Source organism: Diabrotica undecimpunctata, chromosome 5, assembly GCF_040954645.1.
Source record: "Diabrotica undecimpunctata isolate CICGRU chromosome 5, icDiaUnde3, whole genome shotgun sequence".
NCBI classification, from domain to species: domain Eukaryota; kingdom Metazoa; phylum Arthropoda; class Insecta; order Coleoptera; family Chrysomelidae; genus Diabrotica; species Diabrotica undecimpunctata.
In genome coordinates this window covers 100488811-100515319 of record NC_092807.1, presented here as the reverse complement: position 1 = coordinate 100515319, position 26509 = coordinate 100488811, and the positions used below count along the sequence as shown (strand labels likewise).

General features: G+C 33.3%; 2 protein-coding genes across 7 annotated transcripts in view; one reads left to right on the top strand and one right to left on the bottom strand.

Annotated features, from left to right (window-relative positions):
* RhoGAP19D (Rho GTPase activating protein at 19D) overlaps positions 1-26509 on the top strand; it is a 517193-nt gene that overhangs the window by 31465 nt on the left and 459219 nt on the right. For all 6 annotated transcript variants that reach the window (XM_072532354.1, XM_072532351.1, XM_072532352.1 and 3 more), the window contains exon 2: positions 25865-25921. In XM_072532354.1, the coding sequence (XP_072388455.1) occupies positions 25871-25921 (51 nt within the window). In that variant the 5' untranslated portion in view covers positions 25865-25870. The remainder of the gene's footprint in view (positions 1-25864; positions 25922-26509) is intronic.
* LOC140440719 (uncharacterized) lies at positions 12291-15332 on the bottom strand. Its single transcript, XM_072531082.1, has 2 exons — positions 14412-15332; positions 12291-14223 (listed from the first exon to the last, which is right to left on the bottom strand). The coding sequence occupies exons 1-2, from the start codon at positions 14797-14799 to the stop codon at positions 12659-12661; spliced, it is 1953 nt and encodes a 650-aa protein (XP_072387183.1). The 5' UTR covers positions 14800-15332; the 3' UTR covers positions 12291-12658.

Here is a 26509-nt window from a genome sequence, read left to right as displayed (position 1 = left end):
AAGTAGTTTAGGAGATAATGCAAAAAAACAATTTTTATTTTGTAACTTTAAAGGGCTGTAACTTTTTTTGTGTACAATTTTGTACCAAGGTAAATTGGATTCAATCAATTTATTTTTGTGCCCGGAATGTGTGATTTAATTTATGACATACCTTTTTGAAACACCCTGTATATAAAAATTTAAACAGATGATTCAATGTTGTTAATAATCTGATGATATCTATGACTTTTATTAAATTTTGACATTTGTTACGAATCGAATCTTTTAGTGACAGATATTCTTTTAATTTTTTTGCTTTCCATTTAATGTCTATATTTTGTTAAAGTTATTTTTCATGTAGTTTTTAATTTACTACTTGAGCGCTCCCTTAGAGGATACATTAAAGTTTCTTAAATTAATTTCTACCCCGTTGGTGGTGATGACTCTGCATCCATTAATTTAAAATCAAATATGTCCCACTTAAAAACCAAATCGACGTGTCCATTTCCACTGGATTGTTTTAATTGGACCACCTTGTAAAGTAGGTCGAAAAGCCGTTTAATTGTGTTTGATAAAAAATCACTTAAAACAATAACACGCTAACGCTCAAGAAACTATATCGAAATATTCTACACCAACGTGACATTGTTGAGATATGAACATCGAGTCAAAACGATCTGCATTTTTTTATTTAGAAATACTTGAAGCGGAACAAAATGTCAGGGACTCAATTTTCTTATTCTTTAGAGAGCAAAATAACAAAACGTTCCCAATTATATCTAATCTATTGTTGATTTCAATCTAGCTAAATTATATTACAATTATAAATGAGGTTTTATACCTTGAAAAAAAAAACATAATATATAAAAATAGCACTTCTCTTTGTGAGAACTTTGGCAACAGAAACAAAAGCCGAATGAATATTCAATGTTTTAAAAGACTATTTTACTGAACAAGAAATCCCTCTATCATTATACTATCGGCAGCAACAGATTGAGCATCAGCTGTTGGGATTTTGTAATCAGACCCCACGTGTGTAAAGTTATTAAATAATCTCAAGTTCTATAGGCTGCTGGTTCGCTGATATAAATGGTAATTAGCTGTGTACGTAAGGTATTAGCGAGATTCTTTCTTCTTCTTCTTCTTCCTCTTTATAAGCAATTCTGTTTGTTCATTGGCTGATTAATACCTCTATGGAAGGTTGTCACTCCACCTTTTGCGTGGTCGTCCGATACTTCTGCCGATTGGTGACTTATCACTTGCTATTTTGACGACACGGGTCTCCTCCATCATTCTGCTTATGTGGTTATTCCTTTCTTTTTTTCTATTTTGTGTCCATTCATTTATACACTGTACGTTACATTTTCTTCTAATGTCTTCACTTCTCTTTCGATCTCTCAGGTATTTCCTGTAATTCTTCTCAGTACTCTAATCACTGCCGTTTCCAGTAGCCTTTGCGTTGTGGCTATGTCGGGTCTTGTTTCTGAGGCATATGTCATTATTGGTCTTACACTGGCTTTATAAATTCTGGGCTTCATCTTATTGTTAATGTGTCTGTTTCGCCATTTAGTTTTATTAACGCATCCTGCCAGTCTATTTGAAATATAGTATATAATAGTGCCAGTATATAATGAATCCCCTTGTCTTATTCCGCTGCCTATTTCTATAGGTTCTGTAAGTTGTCCATCTATTCTGACTTCCATTTTGTTCTTTTGGTAGATGTTTTCGATAGTTTTTATAATATTTAGGGAGCTTCCCTGTTATACAGAAGATGGATTACATATTTTAGTCTTACTCTGTCAAACGCTTTCTTTAGGTCAATCAGACACAGAAATGCTGGTCTATTATACCCTAGTGATTTCTCAGTAATTTGCTTTATAACGAATATTGCATCTGTACACGATCTTCCACTACGAAAACCCTGTTGTTCATCTGCTAAACTTATCCTCTGATTTATTAGCACTTGTAAAATTTTAGTTGTAAGTTTTATCGTAGTATTTAACCCTCTGTAGTTTTCTGGCTGTTTTTTATCTCCTTTTTTGAATAGTAGAATTAGTTCGCTCGTTCTCCATTCTTCCGATATGTGTTTTCCAATTTTATTAATTATTATAACTTTGTTCATTGTTCTGTCATTTCTGCTCCACAATATGTCAGTAACTCGTTTGCTATCCCGTCTTTACCTGCTGCTTTTCTGTTCTTCAGGTTTTCAAGTATTTTTCGAACTTTTGAGCTGAAGCTGAAAGAGCTGTACATTTATATTAAGTTCTTCATTTGTGGTAATCGCTGGTGTTTCCGGTTCTAGCGTCGTTTGTCCTTCCTCTGCATATAGCTTTTTTAGGTAGTCAATCCACGTATCCTTTTCTATGTGTTTTGGTTTTTTTAGTTCCTTAACCTCCGTTCTTTGACCTCTTATGAAGCGCCATATTTCCTTTTGCAGACCGTAAAAATCATGTTCCATTTCTTTCGAAGAGCGTTCCCAGTGATCAGTGTTTATTTTTCTTACAAGTGCATGTGTTTCGTTTCTAATTGTCTTCTAATTATGGTATGCCTCTTGTGTTTTGGTTGACATGTATTTCAGGTAAGCTTTTTTCTTTCCTTTACATTTTTCCTTCACTTCTGTACAAAACCATGGAGTTCTTCGTCTTGGAAATGATTTATTTTTATTTATATTTCCTTCACCAAGAACTTCATTGGTCGAAGCTAAGATATTAGACTACATTTTTGCACAGCTTTCTTCGATTCCATCACTTTCTGTGATACATGTGTTTCTGCTTTTTTTCGGTTATTCTTTTTTGGAATAGGTATCTTGTGGAGTCATCCTGTAAGCTTTCGACTTTTATCTTTGTGGTGTATTCTGGTATTTTGTTATCACATATATGTGTTTTCATTCGGATTTTGCGCAATACCAATTTATGATCACTTCCTATTTCTGCTGATGTTAATACTCTTACATCCAAGATTTGAGAGGGCTGTAACTCTCTATTCGACAGAATAATTATCTATTATAGATCTTTGTCCTCTACTGTTTTCAAAAGTGTATTTGTATTGTTCTTTGTGAGGAAAAAATGTATGATTAATACGTATCTCGTTTATGCAGATTGTTTCTTAAAAGGCTTAAATCTAGCCGAATAAATATAAGTGAGAGAAGTGATTTTAACACATTTATTCTAAATTTTCTAAAACTACGAAACTGTACCTTTGATACATTCCTGTCTTTTTTATCGATATCTCTATAAATAAAACATTCTCAATAAAAAGTATCGCTTTACTTCTCTGAAATTAGCCGCTGAATATACTTAAACATAAATATAGAAATAAGCTTATGAATAGATAACTGTTTTATTGATAATTTTTTGAGAATTTCAAAAATCAGTCATATTTGGACGTTCTCGTGTTTTTGTAAGTCATTTTTCATTCATCGACAACATTTAGTAGCTAAAAATCTCAATTGGTCACAAATACAGTATGGTCGGTTCGCTATATTTACGCGGGTTTCGGATTAACAAAATTATGCTAATGACTCATTGATAACCAGTTGCAGTAAACGACTTCCCAGAAAATTAGGTAAAAACTGCATTAATGGTCATATTTTAAAATACATTAAAATAACATTAGGGTAGGTATAAATTTGTTACAATATTGCAGTTGAATTGATTCTTTGCCAGTGTTGACATTGTATGTTTGGTGGAAATATTTAAAAATGCCTAGACGTGTGTTAGATGTAGATAGTCTTTTTACGTTTACGTAATTTGTAGTGTACATAAGTATTTTACGGATGAAAAAGAAAATGGCGGTCCTTTAAAATCGGTAATGTCTGTTCAACAACGCGTATGTGATGCTCTAGGAATTAGTGAAACCAAACTAAGAGGAGTATTACAAAATCGCAATAATGAACGGCCGAAAGAAGATCACCGAAAAACTCGCCTATCATTGAAAACGAAAGATATTCCAGATGGAAAAAAATTTGAAATTCGTGATACCATTTATCGAATGCGAGCCAACAAGGAACATGTGACCTTAAATACAATTCTCTCGGAATTAAAAGATAGAAAATTTGACGAAATTGGCAGAACAAGTCTATGGCAAGTGATACATAATTTGGGTTTCAAATTTCAAAAGGAGAAAGAAGTTCTGTTGTGCATAAAAGAATTAACTTTCTAAGAAAATATTCTAAATTAAAAGAAGAAAGGGCAAATTTTATATATTTAGACGAAACATGGATATTTTCTAGGGGTGCAACCAAGAGAATATGGCAAGATGATAACGTAAAGTCTATCAAACATACTGATGGAGAAGGAAAGCGACACATAATTTTACATGCAGGAGGGAAATCGGGTTTTATAGAAGGTGCTGATTTAATATTTTCATCTAAATCAAAATCAAGTGACTATCAAGATAATATGAACACAGAAATGTTTGTAAAATGGTTACATGAAAAACTTCTCCCAGGTTTAAGTGAGCCCAGCGTAATTATTTTAGACAATGCACCTTACCATTCTGAAGTATTAAACAAAAGTCCAACGAATTCTTGGACTGTTAATAAAATTAAAGAATGGTTGACAAAGGAACATATACCATTTACACAAAATATTTTAAAATCAGAATTATTACGCTTGGCAAATATCCACGCAAAACCAAAAACCTTTGTTGTGGATCAGATTACGTCTGCCACCGTATAATTGCCAGTTTAATCCCATCGAATATAATTGAGAATAGCAAAACAATATTATGACAACCATATTGGGCCTAACGGTTATAGCGACGACGCAGTTCGGGAAACTTGGCAAAAGGCACTTTCAATTGTAACTCCAGAAGTGTGGTGCAACTGTATATTCAAGTGCGAGAAACGAATAGAAGATTGGTGCACTCGTGAAAATAAAATAAACGAAATAAGTCCAATCATAATAGCAATTAATGGTGATGACACTGATGATGATGACGATTATGATATTTTTGATGATAATGGCTGATTTTCATTTTTGTTGGCAAGTTAAATTTTTTTTATTTTTCATTAGAAATTCTCTCCATGGAACAAATATACATAGACCATATTTTCTGTGTGAAGTGTAATATAAAATTATTATTAGGTTTATATTAGCCACATTAGACTCCATTAATGAAGTAATTCTCCTTATTATACTGTCAATTATATAAAAGATTTTCCATTATTATTTAATTAAAAAAAGTTATGGATTATTTTTCATTTCATTTGACCAGTTGATATTTCCCCAAAGAGCAGGTAATTAAAACTGGGTACTTATAATAAAATTTTTAATCCGAAACCCGCGTAAATACAGCGAACCGACTTTAACAAAATTTGTGCAGTTTTGTTAAGAAAATCATGAGAAATTTCCACTAAGCGCGTTGGCTCTCGAAAGGATTATGTTTGGCAAGATTTTATTTACTTTTGGAAGTGTTTTCACGTTTTTGGATATTATAGAACCCTGTCTGAAAGAAAACTTAGATTGAAATAAGATATTGCTTATTAACAGATTTATTTGTGATATTGCAGAAATGGATGTCATAATACAAGAACTGATTGCAGTTAGCGTAACAAAGAACTTACGTAGAGTTCAGAAAGCTATACCCTGTACTATGGACTGTCGTAAAAAAGTATTTAATACTTTTTCTATCATCCTTTTTTTGAGGGCTTCGGGCTTCTGCAAATAGAGATGTTGCTTCGTCCCCGTCTAAATTCTAAGCACTGTTGACAATGTTGTCATGTATATAAGTATTTACACAGTGGGCGATTTTTTGTCAAAAGTGGAGTTAATACTAAATAAAACTATACAGAAAACCGCTTTTTGAGTAGTGGTTGTAAAAAAAGACAATTTATCTTTACGTCCTGCCTGTCAGAAATTGTCACCACATTCTGATGACTGATTGAAAAGGCGTGCATTCAAAATTATGCTATTACTTCTATATTTCTGAATTTTTTTTGTTAATTTACATTTCTACAACTTAAATTATACACTTATCATAACATGTGTTCTGTCAGTCACATTAAAAGAGTGCGCTTTATGCATAATGCATCTTAGTTTACATGTATATGTACTTAAGACGGTTATAAAAAGAAAACACTGATTAATAATCGTTGTCTCATGAAAATGTTGTTAAAAATTAATTTTAAATTACGTCTTACTATAACGATCTTCCTGACGACTCCCGAGTCACGTTTATGGTAATTTTTCTCTGGTAAAGGTCTTAAATAGACAGATAAAAAATGTTTTTATTAGTCTCAAGTTTTGAATAGTCGATCCAAAATAGGTAGTAGTTACGTTTTCCTTTATCTAAATAATTCAAGGATATCTTACAGGGTATTCAACTTAAGATCTCGACGAAAAAAACTTTTAACATCTGCGCTAATGATAGGCTACAATCTTTGTACATAGTAATATATTATAGTAGGACCTCTAGGGTGTTTACAAAAGTGAATGGTCCATTTATGAAAGAAAAGATCTAACATTTTTTATCAGTGGTTTCCAATCAGTCCAATTTTCTTGCCATCAACCTAAAATTGTATTATGTACACGCCTACTATGATCAAATTTACCATTAAAATTCAATGTTTTTAATTGTTAATTCCTTTAATGAAATCACGCATCTTATCAAGTGATTAGAATTATAATGATCTACAGTTTACTCCTCGTCTTCATCCTGCCGAGGGCAATTTTCAATTTTTTTAGCATTCAACAAGTTACCCTATTCATAAATCGATTAACTATCCTCTTCTTGCATTCAGCGTCTCCTCTGGAGGTTGCTGATCAACATGGCTATTTGCGCTTTCGGAACTGCTGCACCGAATAATTCGTTTTGACCACCCAGCAAGTAAGCAATAGTGTTTAACCTAGCCTGAGAGACTTGTACACCCATTAAGAATGGGGGCGAAATTCATTGGGGCGAGGAGGATTAACTTGTGTAAACATAAATCCCTCCACTCTGCTCCAATTCTCTAGACCATCTCCCACCCTGATAGGAATAGAGGATATCTTATCAACAAAGTGCTTATCATGTGGGAATTCTGGGTACAAGGACTCCCACACGTGGTTCACAAATATGTGGTTCTTTCATGGTTTTGGTATCATGATGACATGGGCTTTCTTCCATCTGTTTGGGAAGAGCCTGTATCTTAGTATTGCGTTTGTTATGTTTGTCAAATATACAATTGCTTTCGAAGGAAGATATTTCAGAACTCTGTTAGTGATTTATTCTGATCACTTAACTTATTTCTTTTGGTGATGTGGGATTCATTATTTATTCTTGTTCTTCGGGCGTTTCTAGTTCTATTTCTTGGACTTCTTCGATAAAGTCTATGTCTTCGTCTTGACGATAATTCAGTGTTTACTCTCTCTCAAGAGTCCTTCTCATCACCTTGGCCTTCACTTCTAAGTTTAGTAGATGATTCTGTTTTCTCTGTGTAGTGGGGGAATGGGTTTTCTATCGTTACTTAAAGTTCTTGGGAGCCTCAATATTTCTTGCATATTTTGGGACCTTTCCTCCATTTATTTTACGTAATTGTCCCACTTTTGGCTTCTATGTTCTATTAGTGCTTTTGTCGATTCAGTAGGTTTGCCTATTTTTATTTTCCTGATTTCTTATTCTTCTAGCTCTCTTTTTGGGTTTGTTCCCTTATTTCTTGAATTTCCTGTTTAATCTCTGTAAATCTTCCCATGTGAATTTCATATTCTTCTTTAATAGTGCTATAGATTCTTTACTGCTTCTTTTATGACGTTTTCGATATTTAGGACTTTTTCCTCTATTTCTTGTGGATTGTCAATTGTAGAAACGTTTCCAATTCCTATGCACACTAGTCGTTTGAAGTTAGACCACTTCGTTTTTTTTTTGTTGTTTTGTTATATTTTTCCCATGTGCCTATTTTTAAGAGTATAGTATCTAGGTCGTCGTCGTTTAAAGGAGCTGTTGTCCTTACATATGCTGAAGTGATCCTTATTTCACTTTGTGTTATCTGGTATTTTATTGTTGTTGCTTCCATAGTGTTTAGCACTGGCGTCTGTTTTATGGTTTATTTCTTTTCTCATTAGGATAGCAGTTCATCCTGAATTTGCACTGTAGTCGTTCATCCTGGAAACTTGATGTTAATGATATGAGTCATTTTAGTTTCTTGTAATGCTACGACATCCATATTATATAAGTCTACTAGTTCGTCCAACAATTTTGCATTTGTTCTTATGCCGCCTGAGTTCCAGGAGCCTACCTTCAGGTGTCCCCTTAGCTTCGTACCTTAGTTCAATGCTATTTTTACATTTTTGATCGCTTTATTTACCGTCTTTAAGACTAGCTCTTCTAGCATCGTGGTCAGTCCTTTTTGTCGTTCTTTTTGAAGTTTCGAACCATTCATGAAGATTTCGCAGCTAAGAAATTCTACGTCCCACCCACCTTCGTCCAACTGTCTTTCCTTGCAGTCTAAGCTCTTGGAAGTCCTATGTTAAAAATTGTTTTTCAGTCTTTTGATTCTCGTCACTTCCAAAACCGCTTTTAGATACCGCATTTCACACGCTTACTCTGTTATTGATGTCTGGTTCAATTTTCTCCACAGCATTTACAATCGTGAAAACATTCATTCCAAATTTGCAAAGTTTTTTGTAGGTCTTTTTGACTATTTGCCACAATAACTAAATCATCAGCATATATTAATTCAGATATGAATATTTGTCGTAATTTTCTCCCTCAAACTGTTACGTATTTGACACTTCTACATCCTTGTTTCGCTATTTTATCCATTAATGCAACACACATTGCTATAGCTTTGTGCCCTCCAATTATAAAAACTGGCAGGACCCTGGTCTACCTGGCCTTTCGGCATACGACCGTTAACGAATCCACTGCCCCTACGAGTCCGACACCAAAATGAAGGTGCACGCCACGTAAGCCAGGCACGTTTCGAGGGGCTCCACCTTCCCCGTAGTACCTGTGTTGCGATTACCTCACCTACCCTTAATCCCTCCCACAGGCGGATAGGTGACGCAGGCAGAGGAATTTCCGCCTCGCACGTAGACAGGTCGCCGCCGAGGATCTCTCCTCTACCACTCTTAAATCTCCTGGCGGGTACGTGCCGGGACACCAACACCACGCTTGACGCAAGGCCAAGAGAGGTGTGTACGGGCCCAGCTCGTTCAACCTCGCCTGGAATTCCTACCCATTAGTCGCCTCTTACGACAGGCAGGGCCTTCTGACCTCGGCCGTATTCTTATCTCCGCGAGCCGAACGGAGTAATGCAACACACTAGAGAGAACTTAGTACTCCTCCTTGTCTGAAACCCATTTTTGTAACAAATTCTTTCGATTTTTGGTTGTTAAAAGTTATATAACGCCGATAAGTTAATACTGTTTGAGGTATTTATGGTTGAAAACAGCAAATTTTCATTGAAAACGTCACGTTTTTAACGGTTTTTCATAAATAACTCAAAAAATATGCCTTGGTCGAAAAAGTATGCAAAACACAACTGCAGCTTATAAAAGAAGAATGAGATTCATTTCTTACAAGTTATTCTAGATACAATACAAAGTGAGATATGGCCGGTTAAAGGAAACATTGTTTTCGAATATTTGGATCAATGTACATATTCAACTTTAGATTCTAAGAAAAAGGTTAATTTTTTGGGGGTAATGATATTAAAGTTTTTTATAGTCCATGCAGTATTGAAAGTATTGAAAAGCGTCAAATACAATCTATGATCAGTAAAAACTATAAGTACAATAAAACAGTTAACATAAAAATATAAATTATACACAAAAACAGACAAATTGTTAAAAAGATACCTACAAGTATTCCTCTAACGAATAGAAAGTGTTTACCAGAAGTAAGTCCTTAACTGTTCTCTTAAATACATAAATATTTGACTCTTTATCATAATTAGATAATTTATTATACAAACGAACGCATGTTGGGTAAGGACCCTTGCCCACAAGGGTCAAGTGACGAACAGGGGTCACCAAATCATTTCTGTAACGAAAATTGTAACCACTCATTAAGGAAACATCATTTCTGCAAATAAAATTGTATCTATGTGACTTTACATAAACAACACAACTGAAAATATACAGCGAAATTATAGTTAAAATATTTAATTGTTTAAACAGGAATCCAAGCGCCTTCTAAACGTCACGGTACGAATAATTATTTTTTTTTTTTTTGAAGAACAAGCACCTCATTAATTCGCGAGCAATTTCCCCAACAAACTAAGCAATGTTGCAAAATTGACTGTGCATGAGCAAGAGCAAAATAGTAAAGTTTTAAGATATCTAGGGAGACAAAATTACTAAGTTGCCATAGAAAATAACAGTGCACAGACAATTTTCCCACTACATAATCAACGTAAGAGCTCCAAGACAAATTAGAATCCAGGTAAATACCTAACAACTTAGTGGAGTGGCTATTTACCACTGACCCATTGTCAAGTTTTACTAATGGACTCATCTGCATAGTAGAAGGTGAAAAGGTTACCATATTGGTCTTTGATCCATTTAAGATTAGTGCATTATTTAAACAGTAATGAGTCATACTTTTTACAAGACAGTTTGCTTTTTGTACTACATGAAAAAAATTATTGGAATTTAGTGCAACTGTGGTATCGTCAGCAAATTGAGTGACATAACAGTCTGATTGCTGTTCCACGTTTTCTACTCGAACACTTATTACACCAGAAAAATTATCTAATGGATTCCGAACCAAACATGTTCAGCTATCGTTTATCAGTTGATTTAAATCATTGACGAAAATCAAAAATAAAAGAGGGCCAATGATACTTCCCTGTGGAACTCCGGAGAGGACACTTACTTCTGAAGAAAATATTATATTCCCATACACATTGACCTTAATTATTTGAAACCTTTTCGATAAAAAGGTGTGAATCCACTTTAACGCAGTTCCTCTAACAACACTAAAGTTTTTCCAGCAGTATTGGATGATTTACAGTTTCAAAAGCTCGTGCTAAGTCAAAAAACAAACAGATAACTTTATTACCGTTATCAAAGTTCCATAAAATATTATTGCACAGCGCTAGTAGTGCATCTTGCACACTTATACCTTCACGGAAACAAAATTGAGACATTTCTATAATGTGCTTGTAAATATACGAGAGGAGACGTGTATGAAATGCCTTCTCATATATTTTTGAAAACTCAGATAAAAGGGATAGGCCTCGATAGTTATCAAATTTTGATTTGTCACCTTTTTTATGTATCTTCTTCTTCTTCTTCTTCTTCAAGTGCCATCTCCGCGGCGGAGGTCGGCAATCATCATAGCTATTCGGACTTTTTTTATGTATAGGCACAACTAAAGCAGTATTTAGAATTTGAGGAAAAATCGCTTCCTGAAATGAAAGTTTTACTAGAAATGTTAATTGTTTATATATGTTATGAGATACATGTGTTAATATAGAATACAGGATCTCATCCAGTCCAGCCGAGGATTTTTTTTGAGATATCTTTATTTCTTCATCACTAACAGGATAAAGGAAAAGAGAGTGTATAGGCTAAGAAAGATTCTTAGGATTATAGTCAGGTAAAGTTTGACTAATTAAATTTTTTTTAATTTTAAAGTTTTAGACTACCTATCCGCTACCAAAATTTACCATAAGCGTGTATTTTTTGTCTCGTGTTTCTTAAAACAAAATCAAACCAAAAGCCATGTCACACTTTTTTAGTGTAAGGAATGCATAAACTTAATCTTAATCCTTTATTATAAATTAATTCAATTTATTATTAAAATTTATTTTGAATTTGTTTATTTGAAAGAAGAAAAAGTTATTTCAAGGCCTGAATATTACGTTTTTATTCGATTACTCGTTAGTATATTAAGAATATTACTTAAGAAATACGTTGTATAAAAAAGGTATAACTGATATTATTTTACAAGACAAAAGATAACAAGGAAGATATATGGGAATTTGTGGGTACCTGACAATGAGACCTTGGTATTAAAGATAATGACACGTCATGACTCTTGATAAACAAAAAATAGCATTGTTGTATCGTTAACGATACGACAATGACACCATCATCTGTATAATTTTATAGCTCATTACGTTGTTTTTGTTCCAATAAATTGAAGTTAACGCGTAAAAACATTCAACACATAATATATAATCGATCATAATCACGTTTATTATTTATTAATAATATTACACATCGGGTTTTAAGCACATACCAAACACAAAGCGTGTTGTTGACCTTCATGTCGAAAATTTAGAGTCGATTGAAATGATCTTTGTAGTTAATATTATCAGCTCTAATTTTTGTGCGGCACTGGGATAATTGATTGCCCGGAGATATGTCGTGATTGAACAATTGAAGGGGTGGCTGCAATAACCAGGTAGCTCCGTATTTTAAAATTTGTGGGAAATCGAAAAAAACCTCCCAAAAATTCAAAATTAGTTTATTTTTTATTATTTTTTTTCCTGTGGTGAAAGCATGTAAAGAAAAAGTTTTTACGTAGTTTTTGTAAATATTGTAAATATCATATTTTAATAAAATAAAAAAAAATTGGAGCTGCTTTGCCAAAAATATACAAAAAAAATAGTTTTAGGTTTATTTATATGTTATTTGGATACAAAAAGTAAAGAAACTAAATAAAATGTCCTTATTACATTAATATCAAAATACAAACTAATCAGTGGAATATGAAAACATAAAAAACAGGTAATATTCTTCTTAGGTTACTAGTGTTCATCTTCAGTTTCGGAAGTTTGGCATTCTTCTGGCTCTACAGGAACAAGTTGTTGGTAGTACCACATTTCAGCCTCGCCAACATACTGTCTGGCCAATTCCATGACATTTAATAGCTTATCCCTTTTCAAAGGCAACGGTGCATTATAAACCTTATTGTGTACTTGTGGAAAAATCGGTACACAAGATTTCTTTAAAAGAACGAAATCCTCAGTCACAAAACCATTCGCTGACTCTGAGCACGTAACAGTCTCTCTATGTGTATCACTAAATTCGATAACTTTATATTTCGATATGGTAAATTTTGCACCAAAACTATTTTTAATATTGCTTTTCTTAAAAAATGGCTCAAGAACTTCTTTATAGTTTAGAATCATATCTTGTTTAACAGTTTTCACAATAAACTTCTTACTGGTATTTGCTATCATGCGACTCCATTCCTCTGGCAGATAAACTCTTTCTTTCTTTCTTTTTTCTTTTTCCACCAGAGCAAACGACCTGTCGCAGGGCAAAAAACTATGCCCAGGTTCGGGATAACGATGTCTTATTCTCTTGAATCTTCCATGCAATAGAAGAGATTGCCAAAAGTGAACAAGAGCGGAATTCTTGTTCTGCGCAGCGCAGTTGTCACTATAAACGTAAAGGGTTGTTACCTGAGGATCAATGTAGTTATTAATAAAATCGTGTAAGCAACTTATCACTTCATTTGGAGATTTCCGACCCGTTATTTCATCGAAAACATAAAAGTAACTCTTCGAAACGCTGCCCTTATGGATACAAAATGGATAAAACCACAACTGGCGCTTGTAGAACACGTCACCAGAAGGAACATGTGGCAGGGGCATGTTTTGTTCAAAATCAAATGACATGACTTCAACTCTGGGATCTTCCTTAGCCAAAGCAGTTTTCTCTGTTAAATCTTTATAGAAAGTATCAGCTTTAGTCAGGTGCACTTTTTTTTCCACCTTCAATGTGTTTTGAGTTTCATCATCTTTGGCACATTTTATTTTATTGTCAAGGATGTCGCAAGTTTTGCAAGTATCTGTTCTAGGGTGGCCAAAGGTTAAATTAAAATTTTCCACAAATACACGCCGATAATATGTGTATGAAACTTTTGGCTTAAACTCTGGTGTGTCTAATAGATTATGCTGTTCTGGTTCATATTTTTTTAAATACAATCTGTGCATAAGCCTTAAATTCAGTTCGGATGAAAGATATCTTCTGTTTAGGTTATCATTTCTGCTATAATGGCTTTTTCTTCTTGGAAAGCTATTTATATGATCCTCAATGGACTTGATAATTTGATCTGGGATTTTATTTGGTCTAGTTTCATGGCGCCCTCGCATGTCTTTCGGACCTACTATCTGTGAAGCCATATGAGTCGCTATTCTCTCCACCCTGCTTTTCGTTATTGCGTGAATGTTCATAAATGCCGTTTTACACACTTTTTTCTCAAATATGCCTCTCTTTATTTTATATAAAAACGTTTGGCCTCTTGGAACTCCACCACCTCCTTTCGGTCGCCTTCTGTCAACGTTTCTCGTCTGTATTAAACCACCTGAAAAAAAGAACAGAAAATCAATATTTCGTAAAAATCATTATTTGCCGTCCGTACCAACAGGTATGGAAGGCTATTGGAATCGTTATTTATTTGTTTACCGAAATACCGAAATCTGCATACCCAAGAACCTATGAAACGATATATAACTAATACGTGCTTTCAGGCGCCAATAATTTTATCCTTACCTAAATAGATATCTTGTTGCTCTTTATCACCTATTTCATAAAAAGACGTGAAAATTTTATCAAGAGTTTCTTCGCTTATGCCTTCAAAACATTTGAACCGGCACTGGCATGGACCTCCTCTACTTCGTCTTTCCACTATGTTTCCTTTAACATTAATGTACTCTTCACCTTTAGATCTTCTTAATTTTCTCTGGTTTCGCTTCCACATATTCGGCTCCCTGCTCCTCTTTTTCGATTTTTTATTTTCAACCAGTCCAGACGTAGTGGCAACATTGCTTGCAGCAACTTCGTTTACAGCATTCTCCTCACTTGATTCGGAATCAGGAATGAAATCCGATGACGAATCTTGAAACGGTTCACTTTCACTTGAACTGAGTTCACTTGCCATTTCAAATATAAATAATACTAAATTTTATTCACTACGAATCGTAAGAAAAGTGTGTATCTATGTATAACAACACGTCGATCTGAACTAAACTAAAACACAACGAGCACCTGCGCTTGCCCGACTAAACGAGTAAGTAACTAGTTCACGGCGGCGCATGGGAAAATGAACAGGACCGTATTACAAACTGTTTAGAAATAGAATAATATTAAAATTATTGTATTATTACATAAAATTCAATAGAAACTAAACAAATACATGAAGGAATCAAACTTATTTTTTATATTCCATGCATATTTTTATATCTTTTCTATTATATTATTTTGTCAACAGTTAAGTGCAAGAACCAGGCAGCTCCAGGAGCTGCCCGGTTCTTGCTACAAACCGAAAGCAAGGTAGCTCCAAATATCGTTGCCAGTTATGTGCCGTTATTAAGAGATACCCGTTTGTTGCAGGGAACGATCGGCCGATTTTTGTTAAGAGTAAGTCACTGAAAATCTCATTTTCGTAAAAAAGTGGAGCTGCCTGGTTATTGCAGCCACCCCTTCAATTATCGACCAAATTAAATGGAAATTGTATAGCTTAACAAAATTACTATGACTATAGAGTGCTACCACAGCCAGCGTTAGGTTTTGTTTTCATATTAATAGTTAATGAGGTAACAAGAAACGTAGGAATGATGTGGTCTTCTAATATATTGATTATGTAAAGATTTTACGGATACTTAGTTCCTAGAGATAAATTTTCTTCAAATGTTCATAATTATTTCATAAAATCATCGATTCAATGTTTCATATATTATAACGTATTTTAATTTAAACGTTTTTCTTTTCGAATTCATTCTTTTGAGAACAGTTTTCTGCGAATTGTCCTATTATTGTATCTGAGAATATTTATCTCTTTATACATAGTTTTCCAGAAACACACATTAACGTGTATGTTAATCTATAGTATGATAACATTTAGTCTTTTTTAATTGTGTTTATATTATTTTTAATGGTATTTAAGTGCAGTTAAATTTTGGAAACATTGTATTAGTTCATTTACAATATGGTCAACGTCATGTCTGTAAAGTTAGTATATCCATTTTATAAGGCCGAATTCAGATCAAGCCTATAATTTATTGCTAATTTATTACGGAAAGAAAACATTTATTGCTGTAGCCGTTTCCGAGAAACAATGGCTATGCTAACTTTACGGCAAAGCTAGCATAGCCATAGCTATATATCTACTCTATTTTTTTTTAATTTACAGAATAACTTTGAAGATAATTTTGGATTTAACTAATTTATTTGTTTGACATTAGTAATAACAAAAAACATAAAATTTCATCAAATTAACCAACTAAGTGTTTGAAATTACCTCCGTGACCTCCATACAATTATACAGTCAATTTTCAAAGCCTCTTCGTATATTTGCAAATACCTTCGGTGTCACTAATCGCCATTCTGTCACAATTCTTTGTCGCAATTCTGCAAGATCTGTAGGCGGAGTGGCGTATATTTTGATTTTAGGTATCCCCACCAAAAAAAATCCAAAGGCGAAAGATCCAACGATCCGGCCGGCCACTCTATTGGACCCCTTCTGCCAATCCAACGCCCTGGAAAACGTTGATTCAAAAATTGTCTTACGCGTTAATTATAATGTGGGTTTAGATAGATAGATAGATAGATAGATAGTTTATTTGACTGTAAGTTACAACAAGGTTTACAGCAAGTCAAAACTAAAATTATAAATATAAATTTTAAATAATTACAAAGTATAATATAAATCACTATAAAGTCATTACAAAAAAATGAAAACAATACACTAAAAATATTTAAAACATTAAAATACATATAAAACGTACAACATGGACATCATAATATAATTAAAATAATATTAAATTTGGATATGTTGCAGCTTGGGCATTCACATATACACTCTGGTAATATTCACCTAATGTATAAGGACACATGGTCACTAGGTACTCTTTGACTTGGTTTTTAAAAGCTGTAGTTGAATGAATGTTTTTAAATTTTTGAGGAAGTTGATTATACAGTAGTAAACCAGAGACAGTAGATGACTTCCTACTTATTTCTAAATGTCGATAGGGTACTACAAACTGTCTCTTATTTCTTGTGTTGTGTGAGTGAATATCACTGTTACATAAAAAAGTTCTTTTATTTTTATGAATTAGTATCAATAATTTCAAAATGTAAATTCCATACACTGTTAATATATTTAAATCTCTAAATAGGTTTTTACAAGACCAACCATACGGAACACCTGCAATACATCTGACAATACGCTTTTGGGCCTTAAAAACGTCCTTTATACTAGAAGAGCCACCCCAGACAGTTATACCGTAACTCATTGTCGATTGTACCTCAGCAAAATAAAAAAGACGAAGGTGTTGCAGACTAAGTATTCTACCCAAATTTCTCAATTGATAACATTTAGAATTGAGTTTTATACATACATTCCAACAATGAGTCTTAAAAGATAAATGAGAGTCGAAAGTTACTCCTAAAAACTTCACATCACTACAACTCAAAATACCCTCACCATTGATGGAAATACTTAAATTTGGTTTAGTAGAATTTGAACGAGATGTAAATGATAAAAATCAAGTTTTGTGAACATTAAACAGGAGCGACTGATTACTGGACCAATCAGAGAAGGTCTTCAGTGAGTTTGTTATTTTATCTTGTAAAAAATTTATGTCTTTATCGCGATATAGCATTGTTGAGTCATCAGCATAAACTGATACAAATGCATCAGACATTACATTTGGTAGTTCATTAATATACAAAATAAATAATATCGGGCCCAATATGGAGCCTTGTGGTACCCCATTTTTATTAACAATCGGATCAGACATTGAAATCTTGAAGTTATTTTTCACTCTAACTATTTGATGCCGGTCTTTCAGATAGGAACCAAACCAACTATGGGCAACTCCCCTAACACCATATCTGTACAATCTATCGAGGAGTACATCGTGTTGCACACAATCAAAAACACGACTGAGGTCACAAAAAATGGCAGTTGGATTTTCACTGTTTTCAATAGAGATTAAGACTTCCTCATAGAAACTGTTAATGGCTGTGGAAGTAGAAAATTTATTTCGAAATCCATGTTGATGCTTTGTGATAATTTGGTTGATATCTAAAAATAATAAAAGTTGTTTTAGCATTGCATATTCAATAATCTTAGATATCACAGATGGAACAATGGTCGAAAATTTGACATTAATTCAGGATCACCTTGTTTTAATACCGGTGAAATGATAGAAGTTTTCAGCAAACTGGGAAAAACACCAGCATTAAAAGAAGCATTTATAATGTGAGCAAGTGGTGTCAAAATCTGAGACGCAATTTTCTTAATTACTATACCTGATATTTCATCAAAACCACACGATGGTTTGTTTTTAATTTTATGTTTTATTATGTCTAAGATATCTTCCTCTGTTACATAGGATATGAACAAACTACAGTATACTCCCTCTATAACGAACACGGTTATTACGAGGTTTCGCTTATAACGAGATACATTAGATGTCCCGTGAAATTTCTATTGAACTATAACCGTCTATAGCGAGGCAAATTTGGTTATAACGAGAGATATATTATAAATAAGATCCAAAAACGTGTTTTTTACGTTTTTAGTCCGGTCGTGGCTATAAATAAATACCTTTTCAAACAGCCCCTCAATAAACTTAACTGCAGCCCGCAATAAACTTCTTTACAATGAATAAATACAACTGTTTCACATCTTTAGAAAATATATGATAGAATGATACTGGACCATTTAAAGCAGTTAAAAATAACAGAGTTCTTAAAATTGCAGAAGCAATAGTTTATGTTATCCTTGAAAATACGATTTATACATTATGTAGTTGGAAAAAAATTTAAGTACAGCTTTTTTGTTCTAACGTATATCATTGATAATAAAAGTAAACAACTCTTTTATGTTTTAATATATTTCATTGACAATAAAAGTAAATTTTCAAAAACGCCATTCAAACAATTTTTATTAGCATCTTATATTGCTCCGAATGGCTTCACTATAGGAAGTTAATGGTTTAGAAAACTACAGATTCATATGTATGCACAGTATTATGATTGTCTGATATAACGAGATCGGCTTATAACGAGGTAATTAGTCTGTCATTTTAGTTCTCGTTATAGAGGGAGTCTACTGTATTTTGATTAAAATCGTTGGAATGCTGAAAATTTAAATCTGATTGAATTATTTTACTAATTATATCTATTGGTGCATCTATAAAGTTTACCCCACCCACAAGATTATTATCAGATCCTAATGTTTCTGTGATCAGTGGATCAATAACGTCTTCTAAAAAATTTAAATAGGTTGTTCCGTTGAGATTTCCTTCAAGAAATCTTCTTCTTCAAGTGCCTATCTGTTCCGGATGGATGTTGTTTATTGCAGCGCGGAACAGTTCAGTGGTAGTCGTGTTATTCAAGAAATAATGGTCTAATAACGTGATTCCCTAAAATGCCAAGTAATCATATTTTAAAATGGTGAAATTTATGGGATTTTATAATTCGATAAACACTAGATGCTGATATACCAGATGCACGATAGATGTCTGATAGACTGTCGATTATCCATTTGTAAATGACCCAATACCGACACTTCTACTGCTTCCTTTCGCACTCACCGGTCTACTTTGTGCTTTGTGTTATTAACGTCAACTGTAGCTTCAAACTTATCACCTAGATGTTTAACGTATTTGTGACTTTTGTATTTGGTATTGTATTTTGTATGTGGTTCGTATTAAAGATCCTGGCCGTAACCTTAGCACACTGATTATTTCCATAGTATAGCTTAGCTAATTCTATTCTTTCTTCACTAAAATATCCCATTTTTGTAAGCCTTTTCAATAATATCTCTGATTAATCTGTCGTTCACAAATCTCAAATCAAAGGTAACCTGGTAAATACTAAAGAAGATAATTAGGATTCATTATTTTTAAAAAATCATATAAAAAGTGATATTTTAACAAAAAGAAAAAAAATTATCTTCGACACAGTGGCGTGTTGATATCGATTTGCAGGTTGATTAAATTCTTATATTAGAGGTCACTAAGAACATTTAATTGGATAATTTGGTGAAATTTTATGTTTTTCTTTTTTATTACTAATTACCAACCAAAAAATGAGTTAAATCCAAAATTATCTTCAAAGTTATTACGTAAATTAAAAAAATAGTGTCATGCAGAGCAAATAATTACCTTTCAACTGATGTGCTACTCGAGCACTAGAGAACTTAATAAAACAATTAGAAAAGAACTAAAACGCGACATACAAAAATGGAACGAGAACGTAATAGAGCGAGTCATTGAAAACAACAGAGGCTTGAAATGTCGCCCGCACTGGGAGTTCAAAAAATCATCAAAATTAAAGACGCCAATAATAAGAAAGAGGACAAATATAAAATAACAAATATTGTCGAAGACTTCTACACATCCTTGTACAGCTCGCAAGGCCAGCCTAATGAAACAACAAAGGAGAATGTCAAAAGAAAAATAAAAAACGTGGGATCAGAAGTACTACCAAATATAAAGGGATTCGAAATAGAAAGAACTTTTAAAGAGCTAAAAAATAATAATGCTTCAGGACACGACGGTATAATTGCCGAGCTCTTGAAAACAAGCAAGACATTAACAATCCCTGTACTAACAGAGCTATTTAATAGATGTCACCATAATAGCAAGATCCCTAAAGACTGGAACGAGAGTCGAGTAATACTCTTACACAAGAAAGGGGACAAATGTGATCTACAGAATTATAGACCTATATCGTTGCTCAGTCAAGTATACAAACTATTTATAAGAATTATTAACCACCGGTTAACCTACAAAATGGACAATTACCAACCGGTTGAACGGGCTGGCTCCCGCAAAGGATATAGTACATCAGACCATCTACTGACAATGAGAACATTGATAGAGAAGGCAAATGAATACCAACTACCCGTATTTCTTGCCTTCGTCGACTATGAAAAGGTGTTTGATAGTATCGAGATGTGGGCCATAGAACAAGCTATTAATAATTGTAGAATAGATTCGAGATATAGGCAACTAATACATAATATATATGAAAATGCAACTATGATAGTACAACTAGACGAAAATACAAATCCCATCCCATTAAGAGAGGAGTGAGACAAGGAGTAATATCGCCAAAGCTTTTCAACCTAGCCCTAGACGTCTTTAAAACTACAAATTGGTCAACCTATGGCATTAACATTAATGGCAACAAGTTAAACCACCTCAGATTCGAGCACATTCAAGGAACTGCAAATTATGACTGGGGAACTAGTAGCCATCTCCCAATACGTCGGAATAAAAATGAATATGAAAAAAACAAAAATAATGACAAACACAGATGACCCAAGACGTATAACTATAAATGGCAGTGAGATAGAACAAATCCAGGAATATATCTACCTAGGCCAAATCCTGAAACTTGACAAAGAGAACCAAAGTGCGGAAATTACTAGAAGAGCAAGACTAGCATGGGCAGGATTTGGAAAACTTAGTTGGATACTTAAGAACCGCAAGATACCTCAATCCTTGAGGAGCAAAGTGTTAACTAATGCATCCTTCCTATCATGACATAGAACCGCAAAATACCTCAATACTTGAGGAGCAAAGTGTTCAACCAATGCATCCTTCCTATCATGACATATGGATGTCAAACCTGGACCCTAACCTAGGCAAACATGAATAAACTAGCCACAACAGAAAGAACAATGGAAAGAGCAATATTAGGTATACGACTGTCAAATAAAAAGAGGAACGACTGGGTAAGATCCAAAACAAAAGTCGAGGACATAGCAACAAAAATTGCCAAACTTAAATGGAGCTTCGCGGGCCACACTGCTAGACAAAAAGACCAACGTTGAAAAACTACAATACAACATTGGAGACCATACGAAAGTAAACGACCAAGAGGAAGACCAAGTTCAAATTTTCGTTGGAACTATCTGTATATCAGTACTAGGCTTGATGCTATGCGTAATGGTTAGTTGTGAAATGTGTAATAACCACATAGGGCTTTCATGACTGGTCTGAATATTCTTAAGTCGCATGATGATAATTCTAAGCTTTAAAATTGCTGCTCTAAGTTAGCTAAGACTTCTAATCTTAATCTTACATGTTTTTGAACTATAACAGACATTAATATCACTCTTGTGATCTTTGTCCTGTGACCTAGGTGATATTTTTAAGTTTTGTTTAAATATTGTGTTTCAAAGATAAAAATACTAGGTAGCTTTACTTATCACTTTATCAAATCTCGTAATAGGATATTTTTGGAAATTATCAGTTATTACACTGTAATATTTAATTGTTAATGAGTTAATTTCATTGATGACTGTAAATAATAAACTGTAAAAAATAATGTAAATAATATTGGTGTATACTCATGCCTTATATATGAGGCCGTTCTTTGCAAAACTTCGTCTTTGCTGTTTGATTTACTTTTCAGGAGCAACAAAAAACATTGTAGCTTTCATGTTACTTATATTTTCGAATTATTACATTTTTTAGTGAATACAATATACCCATTAATCCCATTAATAGTGATGATGATTGTAAATTTAAATCTCTAGATTTAAAAAAAAATACAAACTAATAATTGAATCTTTATCGCCTTTCAAGTTTGTTGCTTAGTGGTACTTCACCTGGTGGAATAGATGAAAACGAATATTTTCTTTACAAACACCTTTAGGCATTCCTATGTCACTTAAGTAATTAATCTCACCTTTAATTAAAACCGTGTGTTTCTTTTTATGAAATATAAATCGTTTCGCGTTGCTAAATTTTAAATGCTAAGCTCCAGGAGGTTTTACGAATTTTTGCCTTCACGTTTTTAGTCTTGTATGGTCCAGCCAACACCTTTTTTTTGCAATTGTAGCATGTTTGCTTATGGCATCGTAATGATTCATTTCTACGGTAACGGGTATTTTTTATTTCCTTTTCTATTAATGTATAGCGTATAGCATGCTTATTGGTTAACTGCAAACACAAGTTTTGCAAATAAACTGTAAATACAAAGAAAGAGTTTTGCAAATAACCACTGTTTTTATATGGTAAAGAGACATTTATGAAAGATTTTAACAATAGTAATACGTTCCTTTTATACGTTATTGAAAACTTGTTTAACTTAGCGAAAATAGTGAATTTTCAGTGCGTAAATAAAGTAACGCATAAATTCATTATCAGTAGTAATATCCCTAGGACATTGATAACAGACGAGATAATTTCATGACAATCGAAAGTGTTACCAATCAACGAGCTTGAGAAATTTGTCATGAAATTATGAGGCATTCATCAATGTCCGAGGGATATTCGGCGGATAATTTTTCGAAAAAAAAAAAATCATAACTCAACATAACGAAACATTTATTTATTAAAAGTACAGTTAGTGAAAGTACAATTATTAAAATTTAAGTTAACATTAGATTCGTTGCTGTTCTCTACTATAGAAGATCTATTACCACGCATAATATTTATAATCTTGTTGTGGTGTTCTTGATCGAGATTCAAGTATGGTTTTATAGAATTCTGATTGCCATGACCAGTAATTTTTAGCAATTGTCGTTCTTCTACAGCACTTTTTGCTAATTCGCTTTATAATTTTTTTTTAATTTATACTTTGAACATTCTCATTGCCGAAACGTAACATTTTGAAATTTATTTGGATGAAGTTGTCAAACTCGATCGTGTTGTTATAGGGATTGAAAATTGCACTGAATGCAATTATCAGTCTAATGTTGACATGATTGGGTGAAATTGTTCCACATGACACAAAATGACGAAATTTGAATGGTTGTTAGAACAGTCGAAAAATTATCAGCGAAATAAACAAACATATTAGAAATTCCCAAAACAGGTCGATTTTTGATTTTAATTTACTATTTTTTCAAATTATAATTCAATATGCAGGATGAATCACCTTCGTATGATGACGTCATCACCATTTTTTTAAATGGAACTCCCATTTTTTTTTTCAATTTATAGATTTTGCTTGCTGAGCATATTCCAAAAATGGATAACACGTCGCTTAAAATTGGTAAAGGGTGGCAAAAATGCAAAAATTCGCACCTGCGTCCGTAAAGTAACGCATAAATTCATTATTAGCTTAGTAAACAAAATTATTAGAAATTCCCGAAACAGGTCGATTTTTGATTTTAATTTACTATTTTTTCAAATTATAATCTAATATACAGGGTTAACCACCTTCTTTTTTCCCCCTTTTTTTCAATTTATATTATTTCCTTTGCTAAGTTGATTCCGAAAATGTTTAAAACGTTGCTTGAAATTGGCCCAAGGTGGCAAAAATGCAAAACTTCCAAGTTATCTACAAAATAATAAATTAAGGATAAACCTAATAAACACATTAAAGTAAATTACATATTGTTATACAACTACTTTCCTATTATGCTATTACTATGATACATTAACAAAAATAAACAAACGCAAATTACAGTAAATGTTCGAATTGTTCTCCGTTCATCGTGTGACAATGACTGAACTGATCATTACTTTCGTCTTTAACATTCTGTAGCATAGCGGATGTTATGTTCTTTATTTCTTGTCTAATTCGGTCTTGTAGTTGACGGATATTACCAGGTCTGTTTGTATGGACTTTAGATTTTAAATAATCCCATAAAAAGAAATCTAATGGGTTCCAATCAGGTGATCTAGGGGGCCAGTGGAATCCGAATTCTTCCTATCCACCGTTATGGAAAAGTTCTGTTTAAAAATTCGCTCACAGTTACTGCGAAATGTGGTGGTGCACCATCTTGTTGAAACTAGATTCTGCGGTCTAAGTTAGTGGGTATTTGGAAAAGCTGGATCAGATCAGGAATTAATGTATTTTGTAGGAAATCCAGATATAATGTTCGTGTTAAATTTTCATCAAAAAAATATGAACCAATAATTGTATTTCTCACAATACCAGCCCATATGTTCGTTTTTTGTTGTCTTTGCGTATGGGACACTTGCATCCAATGTAGATATTCATCAGACCAATAACGGGTGTTTTCTTGGTTAACATGACCGTTTAAATGAAACGTTGCCTCGTCCGAAAATAAAACGTTATCAAGGAAATTGTTAGGTTGGTTCATCATATACTCGCGGACTTCAGTTCTTCGGTCAAAGTCGTCTTCAGCCAAGTCATGGATAAGATGCACTTTATAAGGATGGTATTTTACCTTTTTTTGATATTGAAGATAATAATTGAAGATAATAACATGATGATAATAAGATAGTAATTCTCGCACTGTACAGTGTGGATTTTCTACTGCCGCCAAAATTATGTTTTGTTGAATATTTTCATTAATTTTGGCCTACAATGCTTTGCTGCATCTCCCACATGGGTTAATTTTTTGTATTTTCGATCTGCTTACCGTAGATTGTGTAAACAATACAGATTTGTGCTTTAATATTTCTGATAGTTTTTAACGTCAAATGAAAGCAAGTGAAATGAAGCAATGAGTAGAAGAAACCTACAGGAAGGGGACTGGCTAAACAGGAAAAATTGGAGAAAACGGTTGAGTGAAGGAATACAGTGAAAACTGTGGAAATCCTTGTATATGTATGAAAGCAAGTGGATTGCAAAAGATTTTTTGAACAATATCAAAACAGGTTGCGCGTGCATACGCATACCTAACATCCTTGCATACAATCTTCTAAACAACCAACAACCGAAGATATTGAAGCGATATGATCCCTTGGACCTATCAAACCGTTCCTGACAGTGCCTACAGTAGTGGAAGCTACGCCTTCAACAGTGCCCCGCCATTGTGACCTGTGCCGCTTTTAGTATTTGTGTTCTGATGCTTTGGTCACTGGACCTTACCAATCTCTCTGACATTGTAAAGACAAACAATGTTACTTATTGTTTTTATTCTGAAACAGATTGTAAAAAATCTTAGATGTTAATAAAAAAAATGTCCAATGTTCTGTTATACTTCATTTAAATATTTTAGTGCTCAATAATATATCCAATTATCAGTTGTCTGTTTAAAATTGACATACTTTCTTTTTCAGGCACCAATGGATGAATATGGAGGACCACCAAATGTTCCGAATGCTTTCAAACCACAGGTAAGATTTTTATATTAAATTGTCTTTTGTACGTTTTGTACCCATTCCTCATATTTTTCGTGAACTCATATCATATAAAACATTATATTATATATAACAATTATTTCATGTATCCAAAAAATATTTAAATTAAATGTCTCACAGTAAAAACGACACCTGTAGATAAGTTTACATGTATTAATCTTATATACGTATCATATTTATGTAGTGTTAGTATTTCCTAGTAACACTACATAATCGGGATACTTTAATTCGTCAGGGAATGTTACCCTGTAGTTTCTCCGTTATCTAATGCAAAACTAATGAGTATATATGAGGACTAAGCACCGAGCCCCGATGCAATCCGATTTTCACATAAATTGTATCAGTCTCTTTCACACCTGTCCTATCACTAGTTATTTCTCTCTCATACATGTCTCTCACAACCTTCACATACTCTCCAGGAACTCTATCATATGTTTTCTCAAGATCAATGTACCATATTATGACCGTTTGCTTCTGTATTATTCAATTAGTTGCCTTATAATAAAAATTGCATCTGTTGTTGATCTGCATTGCATAAAACCAAACTTGATTATCGGATTTTGC

Bases quoted from the DNA above. Each gene is read 5' to 3' on its own strand.
- LOC140440719 (XM_072531082.1), bottom strand. From the start codon at position 14,799: ATGGCAAGTGAACTCAGTTCAAGTGAAAGTGAACCGTTTCAAGATTCG. The intron at 14,224-14,411 runs GTAAGGATAAAA...TCTTTTTTTCAG, and splicing joins GCAACAAGATATCTATTTAG to GTGGTTTAATACAGACGAGA.